Source organism: Columba livia, chromosome 4 (genome assembly GCF_036013475.1).
Source record: "Columba livia isolate bColLiv1 breed racing homer chromosome 4, bColLiv1.pat.W.v2, whole genome shotgun sequence".
Taxonomy (NCBI): Eukaryota; Metazoa; Chordata; class Aves; order Columbiformes; family Columbidae; genus Columba; species Columba livia.
Window position 1 is genome coordinate 54,231,174 of NC_088605.1, and position 12,085 is coordinate 54,243,258.

Sequence of the window (12,085 nt, forward strand, 5' to 3'; positions counted from 1 at the left end):
ATGCTTTTCCCAGTTTTTATTCTCTCTAGTTGCACTCCCTTTTAGTGCAAATACTTGCAGAGATGAATGACTGCATGGGTTTTATTCAGCTGAGACGCAGCTCTTGGAAGTTACTTTTTTGAGAACCTGGTGCTTGGGCAACCAAGGAAACATTTGTTATCATTGATTAATATGTCAGGCATATCCCTGTGGCATTCTGTGTGATGTTTCTGTGCCACAAAGAACTGAGGTGTTCCTTTACTCTCATTTTTAACCTAACAAAGGAACAGTAGAACTTCCATTGGAAGTTCTCAATGCTTGCAATGTTTTGGTTTAGGAAAAAAATACTAGTTCAGCCAGACACCTACCTTCACTAGACAGTAGAATGGCATCAGCAACGTCAACCAAAATGGTCTTGATGTAGCTGAGGTTTAATACCTGCTACGGGTGGATTTCTTCTTTTGAAAAATGCTGTGGTTTGGTGTGGATATGTGAAGCAGAGTACTAACTTAATTATGGTGCTACCTGATTATATTAATACCACTATAAAATATAAAATATATGTTGCAATTATTTTAATCATATATTAAAGTCCTCTTTTACTTCAACAGGGCATTGACTTTCAAATGGGAAGAGTGATTAATGTGTTTAGCATAGAAAAGATTTCTTGTCACAGCTCTGGAACCCCTACAAACTTGCACTGTCTGTCATTCTGCACAACTTGAGTATTTGGGGCCACTTACTGCAGTGGCATGTCAGGGGTTTCATTTGCTTGCAATTTGCATGTCATTACATTACCCAGAATGCTATTTCAATTAACACCTGTTCCATAGCAAGGCTGCTGTTGCAGCTCTGGTGACAGAGAAGGGTCTGATCAGATGCTTTTGGATACACCTGATTTTATACTCCTGCTACAATAAAATTGATAATGGAATTTTCCTGAGTTTGGAACTAATGAACAGAAATGCCTGCCAAACAGTGTTGTTATATTTTGTATACAGGAAGCACGTGCATTAGAGTATATTGAACGCCAGTTTTTAAGATATAGTCACAGAAAGAGGAAGAGTATAGTAAAAAAATTCCACTTGTGTATCATCCCATGCCCTGCCTAAATATTTCAATAAGTAATGTTAACAATTTAATTAAATGTTGTTTTTATTCAACCCTGTCTGACCAGATACTCAGTAATATTTTTGCACTTTTATCTTATTACATTATTTTTCCTTTCATTTTCTTTTTCATTTACACAGGAAATAATTTTGATTGTGGATGATACATTGATAACAATACTAGAAATGTATGTTGTTATCATTTTTTACATGGGTTTAGATGGTATATTTATTACAAACTCTAGGCAGTGAAAACAATTTGGATAATAGAAGAACAAATTTGTGGCCTTGTAGGCACAATGGGCTATACTATTAGGTAAAATAAATAAATGTTGCAACATAAGACTCAACATGTACATAAGGCTGTGCATTTTTACAATGGAGCATGATATGTCCCACTGATTTAAATTTTGTTACGTGGGACAAAGGAGACTTGAGCAGTTCTGAGGCACTTCTGTACCATTATGTTTTGAGCCCAGGCTACAGATTTTACATCTTTGCTTCTAATGGGATGCTTGTAAAGTAAGTCTGGTACCTGTGCCTCGTTGAAATCTGTAATGTCCCCCAAGTGGGCTAGGTGAAAAACTTTAAAACACAGAGAAATGTTGGGTATTTCTCTGAGCCACCTGGAGTACCTGTAAGTTTCAGTACCATGATTTTATACTTCATTATGTGAGCTTTTGTTTCCTGATCCTGGCAATAATACAGATAGTGCAAGCTCATTTTTCCTGGGTATATTATCCAGCCCTCTGCCTGGAATCTGCACACAACATGTAAAATCTCACTGAAGCTTGTCAGGGGACTTAACATATGCAGCCAAAATGTCGATACCTTTCTAATGAATCTGACCTGAAACAACGACTGAAGAATGCTTGTTATGCCAAGGCAACGGGCAGAAGGACAGACAAACACTTTCTAAAGGGTTGTGTCATTGTTACTTTCCGAACCAAATTAACCCTTCCCTGGGTTGATTGTCTTGTACTAATATTGTGTTTATCTGATTTCATTGTTTTAGCCAGCCAAGCCAGGGACCTTTTATCAAAGATGCTAGTCATTGATCCGGCCAAGCGAATATCAGTAGATGAAGCCTTACAGCATCCATACATTAATGTCTGGTATGACCCAGCAGAAGTGGAGGCGGTAAGTGAGGCATGACTCCTGACTTCAGACTGCTAAATGCAGATATGATTCATAGATTCCTGCTGCTTTACAGTAGCTTCATAACGAGCATGCATTAAAGAAATAGTGTTGTGACTGCGGTGATCTTTGGATTTATGGGGATCGAAATATGTAGGGATGGGATATCTCTTTGTTGGATTAACTCGCAATAAATTGGAAAAGCAAAAACACTTCCAGCACATGAAGCCATTTTCTGCTTTCTTCTAGACAACCTAAAGAGAGGATTTTTAACCCATTAGCTTACTTATTTCTTCTAGCTATATAAATCACTCTCTCAAAAGATACTGTCTTTCTCTCTAAAGCTTTTCCTGTGGAAAGCAAGCAAGCATCACTTCCTGTGTTTGTGTTCAGTGATACATGTGGAGAGGAGGAGAATTAACAAAACAATACAAAAACCTTAAGTCAGGATTCAGAAAAATCTGTTCCCTGTAATACTAATCATGAATGAAAACAGAGCTCAATATTTCAACAGGCTTAGAAATCTTACTTCACCACAATAGTAAACTATGATCTGAACCTTGAAAAATTAAATCACTGCTGTTCGGATACGTGCTCCGATTCAGTGTGTTCTTGGAAGTGCAGTAAACAATGCACAAAACCCCATCTGACTTCAGGTGTGTAGGGCTTTTGCAGAGTATGTTGCTTAGGAGTGTTTTATGGCTCTGCTATCTAGAGAGGCTTTAGTTTTTGTGTCTTGTTTAGTTTTCTTCAAGACAAATAAGTTTATCAGTCCAAAATGTGAACATGAAATACCCTGCAAGAGTTTCCCCCAGCATGTACATTTTAGTTTCATGTCCCTCTTGAAGACCTCATTCCATTGTCAGATACTTCTGTTGTATTTCCATGCAGTTCTTAACTCCGCTTTACAGAACTGATCTGATGTCGGAATTCAGATTTGTGTCACTCACCAGATGTGCTTTTCCTGTGAATTTAACCATGGAGAGCCACTTCTGATGCAGAACAGGAAGTTCTGTACAGTGGATATTTCGATATAAAGATTTGCCCAATTGCCAAAGATTTTCATACTGAAGTGGAAGTTGAATTTTTGCCATAATGGGTCTGTCCTTTTAGAAGGAAAAACTTGCCACACACCTAGAATTACAGCTGATATTGAACCTTGTATTGCTGTCCTTTTCTGCAGAGACCAGGGTACATCTACAGCTGAAGAGACAACAGTTTAACTTCTGATTATATTATAGTCCTGACATGATCTCGAACAAAATACATCCTTTCTCTGGATTGTGACTGTAAAATATGAACAATAATTATTCGTTTTGCCTGCCGGGTGAATTGGCTGGAATCTAATGAGCCCACTAGCTCTCCAGAGCCTGCAGTAATTATGTTCTAGGTCACTGAGGCATTTGTCTCTCACATGCACCTCCTGTCACCATAGATACCTGTACAAATGTGGTGCCACATGCTATCAAATTATTTTCTCTGCATTTTCACTGTTGGCTGTGTTTCGTTGTTCAGTAAAATGACTACAGAATGTGTAAAGCAGTGGAAAAGCAAACTGTCATTGCTCCCATAGCACTTCAAAGAACAGAGGACATCCTGTGAGGAAGGAACAGCACCTTTAAATGTTCAACTTCAAATGCTCAATGTTGTCCTCATTATTTGCAGTTTGCATCTTTGTTGGAATTGCATCTTTTTAGATATGCTCTGTGCTCTTCACCCCCCAGAGTTCTTTACACATTTATTGTGTAGTTAACATGAGCTGAACTCACATCGGCACCCCCAGCTGCTTTCTCTGTCTCTCTTAACTTGAAAGTTTAATTTTCCAAAACATGCTATACCTTGTCAATAGCATACTATAGAATCACACTAATAGTTTTGTCATGAGTACTTTGACAGTGAAGTGTTACTGACTTGCTTTGGTAGCAATCGCTCTGTGGTACAGAGACCTTTCTTCTCTTGGGATTGCAGCAGGTTAAAAACCAGGAAGGTTCAGGTTGTGTGCAGTGTAAACTAAATAGATGAACAGTGGATGAATAAATATTAATTGTATTTTGTCAGAGTGCTAGGAAGTCTAGAAGGAGCCTGGCTTCACTTAACATTCCTTAGTTTTCCAATCTCTTTTTCAAAGGGCAAGTTAAGCTGGATAACATTGGTTTTGCAATTAACAGTTTATTGAACTCTAAATTTCAATCTGTTCATGCTGACACACCTTCAGTGGCTAGCTGTGAATAACTTACTAATTATTTTCTGGAGAAAACTTAACTCGGTTGGATTTTCTTTGCCTCTTGATTCAGCTCTTGAGGTATAGTCAGTCCGTGTTTTTCATCAGCACTGTCTCGATGATGGAAAAAGTTTCTCAGATTCATGGGAGATTGGTGTTCTTCCTGAAAAGAGTGCCCTGAGGTCCTGGGACTTCTAGTAACTGGCAGTGCCTCTAGGAGGAGCAGTTGTTGCTACACTGGAGAGAAAGTTTTACTTATGCCTATGTTACAACTTGCCACTTCTGGCTGAATGCTTGCTGTCTGGTCAGCTCTTCATTCTTTACAAGGCAGCAAGGTACCTGTACGTGATAAACTCGTGTGGTAACACCAGTGATTTAGTGCTTCAAGCATGACGTAATTTGTTTTCTCTTGGAAAAAGCTATGTTGGTGTGTAAAACAGGCTGTGAGTCTCTGTGACGTCAGACAGGGATTGGGGCACCTAGTGTAGCGTCCAGAATACCTGTTGGAGTATCTTATAACACTGCACAGATATCTGATGTCCTAAACAGTTACAGTTTTGTGCAGGAGTTTATATTCTGCTGTAAGCCCCAGGTTCTTCATTGTGCTAATTCTCTTGCTCTGGTTGTGCGTTACTTTCTGTTGCAATTTTGTATTATTAAGGATTGCTATCACAAGAGCCTTTGCATCTCCACTGAAATATCCATCTTGTTGCAGTTGCCAGGGTTAGGATCAAATTCAGTAAACGTTTCCTAACGCCACGCGTTCAGCATGTCACAGGCAATGGGGAAATTACTGTGTTAGATTTTTGTTAGATCTTGCCAACTTTGCAGCAGGGATGGGAGTTGGTACTCATCTAAAAACATCCAACAAATGAGCTCTTTGAGAGGTATGTTTGCTGATTCACTTAATAATCTGACTCAGTGAATTTGTCTGTATAGAAGTAAACTGCACAAGTTATAATAGGGTACAAATGCATGGAGAACCAGTATTCGAATGAGATGTAAAAACCTAAAAATGGTTTTCCAGCTCATTAATGTTAGTTTTTGAAAAAAAAAAAGAAAAAATCTCATGGGCATCGGTACAAAGAACAGATTGTGGTCTGATTCTTCCAGGTTGCGTATATCTTAAGTTTCCAATTCCAATTTGAACGGAACAAGTCCTGTTTCCCTCTTGGTAAGCTATTTTATTAATGTGTGCTATGAAACAACGGCACCAGCACTTTTCATCAGTGACTTTTCTACTTGGTCTCTGCATCTGGCCCACTGAATTTTGCGAGGTGGAAATGGCATTTAAATCTGCCACTGGATCTCAGTTCTGCAGCTGAACCTGTTTCTAGATGTGAACCAGAAGACAATTCTGGGTCTTCTGGTTCTCCACACCGTTGAAGTGTGTTGAAATCCTTATGCTTTACTAGTCTGGGTCCTTTTTGTCCACAAACTATGCCATAGTTTGTGAAGCTGATAAAAGTGCCTCATGGGAAAGGCAGAGAAATGTGTACTGATTATTAACTGTTCCACTGAGTGCAGTTCAGAATTTGTCCCAGCATGGTTTCAACTTCTTGTGCCTACTTATCTCTAGCTGTGTTTGTGAGACAGCTTTTATAAATGGAGGACAAAAGCAAATGAAACACTACAGTTTAAACAGGTTTTCCAAACAATTTAGCTCCAATTTTCTTCATGATTATTCATGTATGGATTTAAGATCTGTGTTCCTGATGGAAATAGGTTTACACAAATGCGTATGAGCCTAAGGTGAGTCTGCTACTACAATGCTTCTGTTTTAAGTGTGGAATAAGTTCAATGAACATTTTTGTGTTGCCTGACTGGAAGATTTCCAGTTCAAGGAAGAGATGGTGATATTTTCCTCTTTCCATGACAGTCTTGCAAGCTTTAGTAATAGTAAAGCAATGGAAAGAGATTGAGCAATGTGGGGCACAGTAGCCGTTCTTATTCAAACTAATGGGCAAACAAGTGCAACATTTGTTCTACTCTTCTTTGTCTCTTAAAGGTATTCTCTCATATTTTGATTATCAGGAGACTGGGCTGTTCAAACTCATTGCTGCTTCAGTTAGCCGATAAACCAGTTAATGGATTTTCCATCTGTGCTCTTTGAGTATTCAGTTTTACTCATTTTCCATTCTCTTTGTTTATTTCCTGTTGAAATTCAGATTTTTTATTTTTAATCTATTGGCCAGGTTTGAAGCATTTGTCCGCTAGTATCTTTACCTCAAGATGATCTTTTGTTAAAACAGGTTTTAAGTAGGTATTTGTGGTTTGTATTTCACTAGAAATGCCAGTTAGTCAGCATCAGATTTGGTCTTTTTCTTTCCACTCTCTTTTTTGTGGACTACTCGTTTGAAATCACTTGTTCCTGCATTTTACTGTTGTGGAGCCTATGAATTTTGGTTTTCTACAGTTGCATTCAGTGAGTCTTCTCTTGTATCAGAATCTGGCTTCTGTGACTGGTCTCATCCAAGGTGCATAGATTTCTTTTCGCTGTCCAAGAACAAAGCTTTGGAGACAGAAACTTAAGAAAAGCCTGGTCTCCTTTGACTCCATACAATCTCAGCACTTTGATTCTCTGTTGTCTTGATTCTGACCCAAGCTGAATTACATCCCTCTGGGTGTAATCAGCAGGCAGATCAGAACTCCTGTGCCAGGCAAAGAGATAAGGAGCACTTTACAGGAGCTTACTAGGTACTGCAGTGTTATTAATCTTCTCTTCTCTTCCTTTACACAAGGAAGTACATTGTATTTGGGGATGTACCTGTCTATTAGACTTCAAGTAATAGTGCTGTTGTTTCCCGGTGAAGGGAGAAGAAACACCGTAATCCCAGGTTTTATGTTCTGTCTTTCTGTATCATAGACAGCAGGTACTAACCAAGGGTTTTGCTTTGCCTTCCCCAAGTGGGCCTTGCCTCTTCTAGGGGAGCACCTTTCCTTCATTAGCTCATGGCTTCAGAGATGTGCATACATTTTATGGGCTGGGTGCCAGAAGGTACAAAAGGAGCCTGGGCTATTTACTGTGAGGTGGACAGACAAGGATGGAGTAGAGGGAGGAGTGGGAGAAAGGATGAACGTGGTTTAGTGCTAGAGTTAGGCTGCAGTTGGACTCAATGATCCTGAGGGTCTCTTCCAACTGGAATGATTCTATGACTCTATGAATGTTCTGCAGCCTTCTCAAGGAAAGTTTGCAGTGGACCAGCAAACACCTTAATGCTTAGTGAATTCTCCTTTAGGATTCGCAGCATGATGAGGAAGGAAGGAACAGCCCTGCTTTTCACGGGCTTTTTCACAGGGAACCAGAAAAGAGAGTGATAGGAGAGTGATGGAGATGCTTTTCACCACTTGCATTGTGCTTAACCTCCCACTATTTAATCCGATGACCCCACTGGGACTTCCAGGCCTGTGCTGTGGTGCATTCACCCATGTTCACTGCACTCTCTTTTAGCAGTTTTCCATAGAGTGAGGTCTTTCATCATGTGACTAAAGGTTTGGTGGTGGAGTGGGTTTTTTTGAGAGTCCTCCTCCCATACCATGTAACACGAGGCAGGATTCCTCCCACTGTCAATAACCCTGTATAGTAGAGATAACACAGCAAAAGCAATACAGAGGTATTAAAGAAGATGGCCTTTTCAAGCAGGGTAGCATTAGATTTAATCCACTTAGGTGTCTAGTTAAATTTCTCCCTATCTCAGTATCACAGTATCACAGTATGTTTGGGATTGGAAGGGACCTCAAAAGATCATCTAGTCCAATCCCCCTGCTGGAGCAGGAACGCCTAAGTGAGGTCGCACAGGAACATGTCCAGGCGGGTTTTGAATGTCTCCAGAGAAGGAGACTCCACAACCAGCCTGTTCCAGTGCTCTGTCACCCTTACTGGGAAGAAGTTTTTTCTCAAATTTAAGTGGAATCTCTTGTGTTCCAGCTTGATCCCACTACCCCTTGTCTTATCATTGCTTGCCACCGAGAAGAGCCTGGCTCCATCCTCATGGCACTCACCCTTTATATATTTATAAACATTAATAAGGTCCCCCCTTAGTCTCCTCTTCTCCAAACTAAAGAGACCCAGCTCCCTCAGCCTTTCTTCATAAGGGAGGTGCTCAACTCCCTTAATCATCTTCGTTGCCCTACGCTGGACCCTCTCCAGCAGTTCCCTGTCCTTCTTGAGCTGAGGGGCCCAGAACTGGACACAGTATTCCAGATGTGGTCTCACCAGGGCAGAGTAGAGGGGAAGGAGGACCTCTCTCGATCTACTAACCACCCCCCTTCTAATACGCCCCAGGATGCCATTGGCCTTCCTGGCCACAAGGGCACAGTGCTGGCTCATGGTCATCCTGTTGTCCACCAGGACCCCCAGGTCCCTTTCTCCTACACTGCTCTCTAATATGTAGTTTCCCAACCTATACTGGAACCTGGGGTTGTTCCTGCCCAGATGCAGGACTCTACACTTTCCCTTGTTAAATTTCATTAGGTTATTCCCCGCCCAACTCTCCAGCCTGTCCAGGTCCCGCTGGATGGCAGCACAGCCTTCTGGCGTGTCAGCCACTCCTCCTAGCTTAGTGTCATCAGCAAACTTGCTGATAGTACACTCTATTCCCTCGTCTAAATCGTTAATGAATATATTGAATAATATTGGCCCCAGTACTGACCCCTGAGGCACTCCACCAGATACTGGCCTCCAACTAGACTCCACACCATTGACTACCACTCTCTGGCCTCTCCTTAAGCCAGTTTGCAACCCACCTCACTACTCTATTGTCTAGACCACACCTCCTCAACTTAGCTGTGAGGATGCTGTGGGAGACTGTGTCAAAGGCTTTACTGAAGTTAAGGTAGACACATCCACCGCTCTGTCACCATCCATCCACCTTGTTACATTCTCATAAAAGGCTATGAGGTTGGTCAAGCATGACTTACCCTTGGTAAAGCCATGCTGACTGCCCCTAACAACCCTCTTATCCTTGATATGCCTTGAGATGGCACCAAGGATAAGCTGTTCCATTACTTTCCCAGGGACAGAGGTGAGGCTGACCGGTCTATAATTACCCAGGTCCTCCTTCTTGCCCTTTTTGAAGACTGGAGTGACATTTGCTTTCCTCCAATCCTCGGGCACCTCCCCCGTTTCCCAAGACTTGGCAAAGATGATGGAGAGCGGTCCAGCAATGACTTCAGCCAGCTCCCTCAGCACCCACGGATGCATCCCATCTGGACCCATGGATTTATGGATGTCCAGACTATTTAATTGCTCCCTAACCCAGTCCTCATAGACTAAAGCAAACTCCTCCACTGACCTGGCTTCATCCGGGGTCTCAGGGGTACAGGGCTCCCCAGGACAGCCTCCGGCAGAGTAGACATAGACAAAGAAGGCATTCAGTAATTCTGCCTTCTCTGTATCTTCTGCCACCAGGGCACCCACCCCGTTCATTAGCGGGCCTACATTGCCTCTGGTATTAGTTTTATCTACTATGTATTTGTAAAAGTTCTTTTTGCTGTCCTTGACCCCTCTCACCAGCTGTAATTCTAAGGAGGCCTTGGCTATCCTAGCTGCCTTCCTACATCCTCTAACAGCAGCCTTACATTCTTCCCAAGTGGCCAGCCCCTGCTTCCATGACCTGTAAACTCTCCTCTTCTGCTTGAGCATACCCAATAGATCCCTATTCAGCCACGCAGGCCTCCTGGCTCCCTTCCTTGACTTCCTACGTGTGGGGATGCTCTGATCCTGAGCGTGGAAGAAACAATCTCTGAATGCAATCCAGCTATCTTGGGCCCCTTTACCTTCAAGCAGTCTTGCCCATGGGATTTCCCCCAGCAATTGCTTGAAAAGGCCAAAGTTAGCCTTGTTAAAGTCCAGGGTTGCAATTCTACTTGCTATTCTGTTCCTGCCACACAAGATGCTGAACTCCACCATCTCGTGGTCACTGCAACCCAGGCAGCCCTCAACCTTTACTGCTTCGACCAGACCCTCCTTGTTAGTGAGGATGAGATCCAGCAGTGCACCTCTCCTAGTCGGCTCCTCCACCATCTGCATGAGGAAGTTATCGTCAATGCACTGGAGGAACCTCCTGGACTGTGGCTGGCTGGCTGAGTGGTCCTTCCAGCAAACATCAGGGAAGTTAAAATCCCCCACAACAACCAGGGCCTGTGACTGTGAGGCCACTCTCAACTGCCCATAGAAGGCCTCATCAGCTTCCTCAGCCTGATCTGGTGGCCTGTAACAGACGCCCACAACAGTGTCACCCCTGCCAGCCTGCCCCTTGATCCTGACCCATACACTCTCAACTCGCTCGTCATCCACTCCTGGGCAGAATTTAGTACATTGTAGTTGCTCTCTCACATAAAGAGCAACTCCACCACCACGCCTGGCTGGCCTGTCTTTCCTGAAAAGGGCATAGCCATCCATGACCACATTCCAGTCATGTGAACTGTCCCACCATGTTTCTGTAATTGCCACCAGATCATAATCTCCCAACCGAACACAGGATTCTAACTCCTCCTGCTTATTCCCCATGCTGCGTGCATTGGTGTACAGGCATTTCAGGGAGCGAGCAGAGCACACCAATTTCTCCCTAGGGGCATAGGAGGCCACCCGGTCCTCATCAGTTTTAGAATGCTGCCCCACTGGGACAAGCCCAGCTACAACCCTATCCCCCTTCGAGCCTAGTTTAAAGCTCTCCAAATGAGCCCAGCTAATTCCTGCCCCAGCATCCTTTTGCCCCTGCGAGATAAACCTTTCCCGCGTGACACTGTCCGGACTGGAGTCTTATAAAACCAACCATTATCAAAAAATCCAAAGCCCTGCCTGTAGCACCAGTCTTGGAGCCAACCAGTAAATGGCTACATCAACAGGAGTTGGGCATCTGTTGTACAATATTCATTTGGTTTGGAGGCTTAGGAAGACAGGCAACTGAAAGATTTTATTGTGGCAGAAATGTTGAAGTGAGCCTTTGCAGTGCCACGGAGTGTCACTGAGTGCTGGATTAGACCGTGAAGAGCACTGAAGACAGTTCAGCAAATGAGCAGAGACTTCATTGTCAAGGTTTAACTCAGAGGTAACGACCCTCCATGTCTTCCCAGATTTACAGCGCTGCAAATGTGAGAGGAACAGATAAAACAGCCCTGTCCAGTTAGGAAAGCAGAATAGTGAGACAGTTACAGTCCCTTTTTATAAGTCTATTAAAAGTTTATGGTCTTTCACAGGCTGTATGGGAGCCATAAAGATATTATGTCTCATTCTAATGGGTGAAGACTCTGACAGAATTGGAAAATGGTAGGAATGCAATACCCTTTTCCCTCTCGACATATAACAGCAATAAACTCTTCTGGTTGGCCTTAAGTGCCATGTAGCAATTCCCTGATACAAGGAGCAAGAGGATCTGTTAAGAGGTGTGGTAATTGCTATTCACTAACACCAGGAGGTTACACAAACTTCTGCATAAACTTCGACACAGAATTCTGTGTAAAAACAAACCACATCCGAAGCCTTCAACAGCTCTGAAACAATCATCATATTTACATTTAGAAACAGGCCTTGCACAGTTTTTGAGCTTACCTGTGGAGTGAGTGGGTAAGCCAGATTTTGGATTTAGAGGTAGTTCTTTCGTCTAACATACTGACGTCATTAGCCAGCTTCTTTTGA

General features: G+C 42.6%; 1 protein-coding gene across 23 annotated transcripts in view; it reads left to right on the top strand.

The window, feature by feature from the left end:
* Positions 1-12,085, top strand: part of MAPK10 (mitogen-activated protein kinase 10) — a 167,377-nt gene that overhangs the window by 135,172 nt on the left and 20,120 nt on the right. For all 23 annotated transcript variants that reach the window (XM_021289241.2, XM_065061827.1, XM_065061833.1 and 20 more), the window contains one exon: positions 2,104-2,228. In XM_021289241.2, the coding sequence (XP_021144916.1) occupies positions 2,104-2,228 (125 nt within the window). The remainder of the gene's footprint in view (positions 1-2,103; positions 2,229-12,085) is intronic.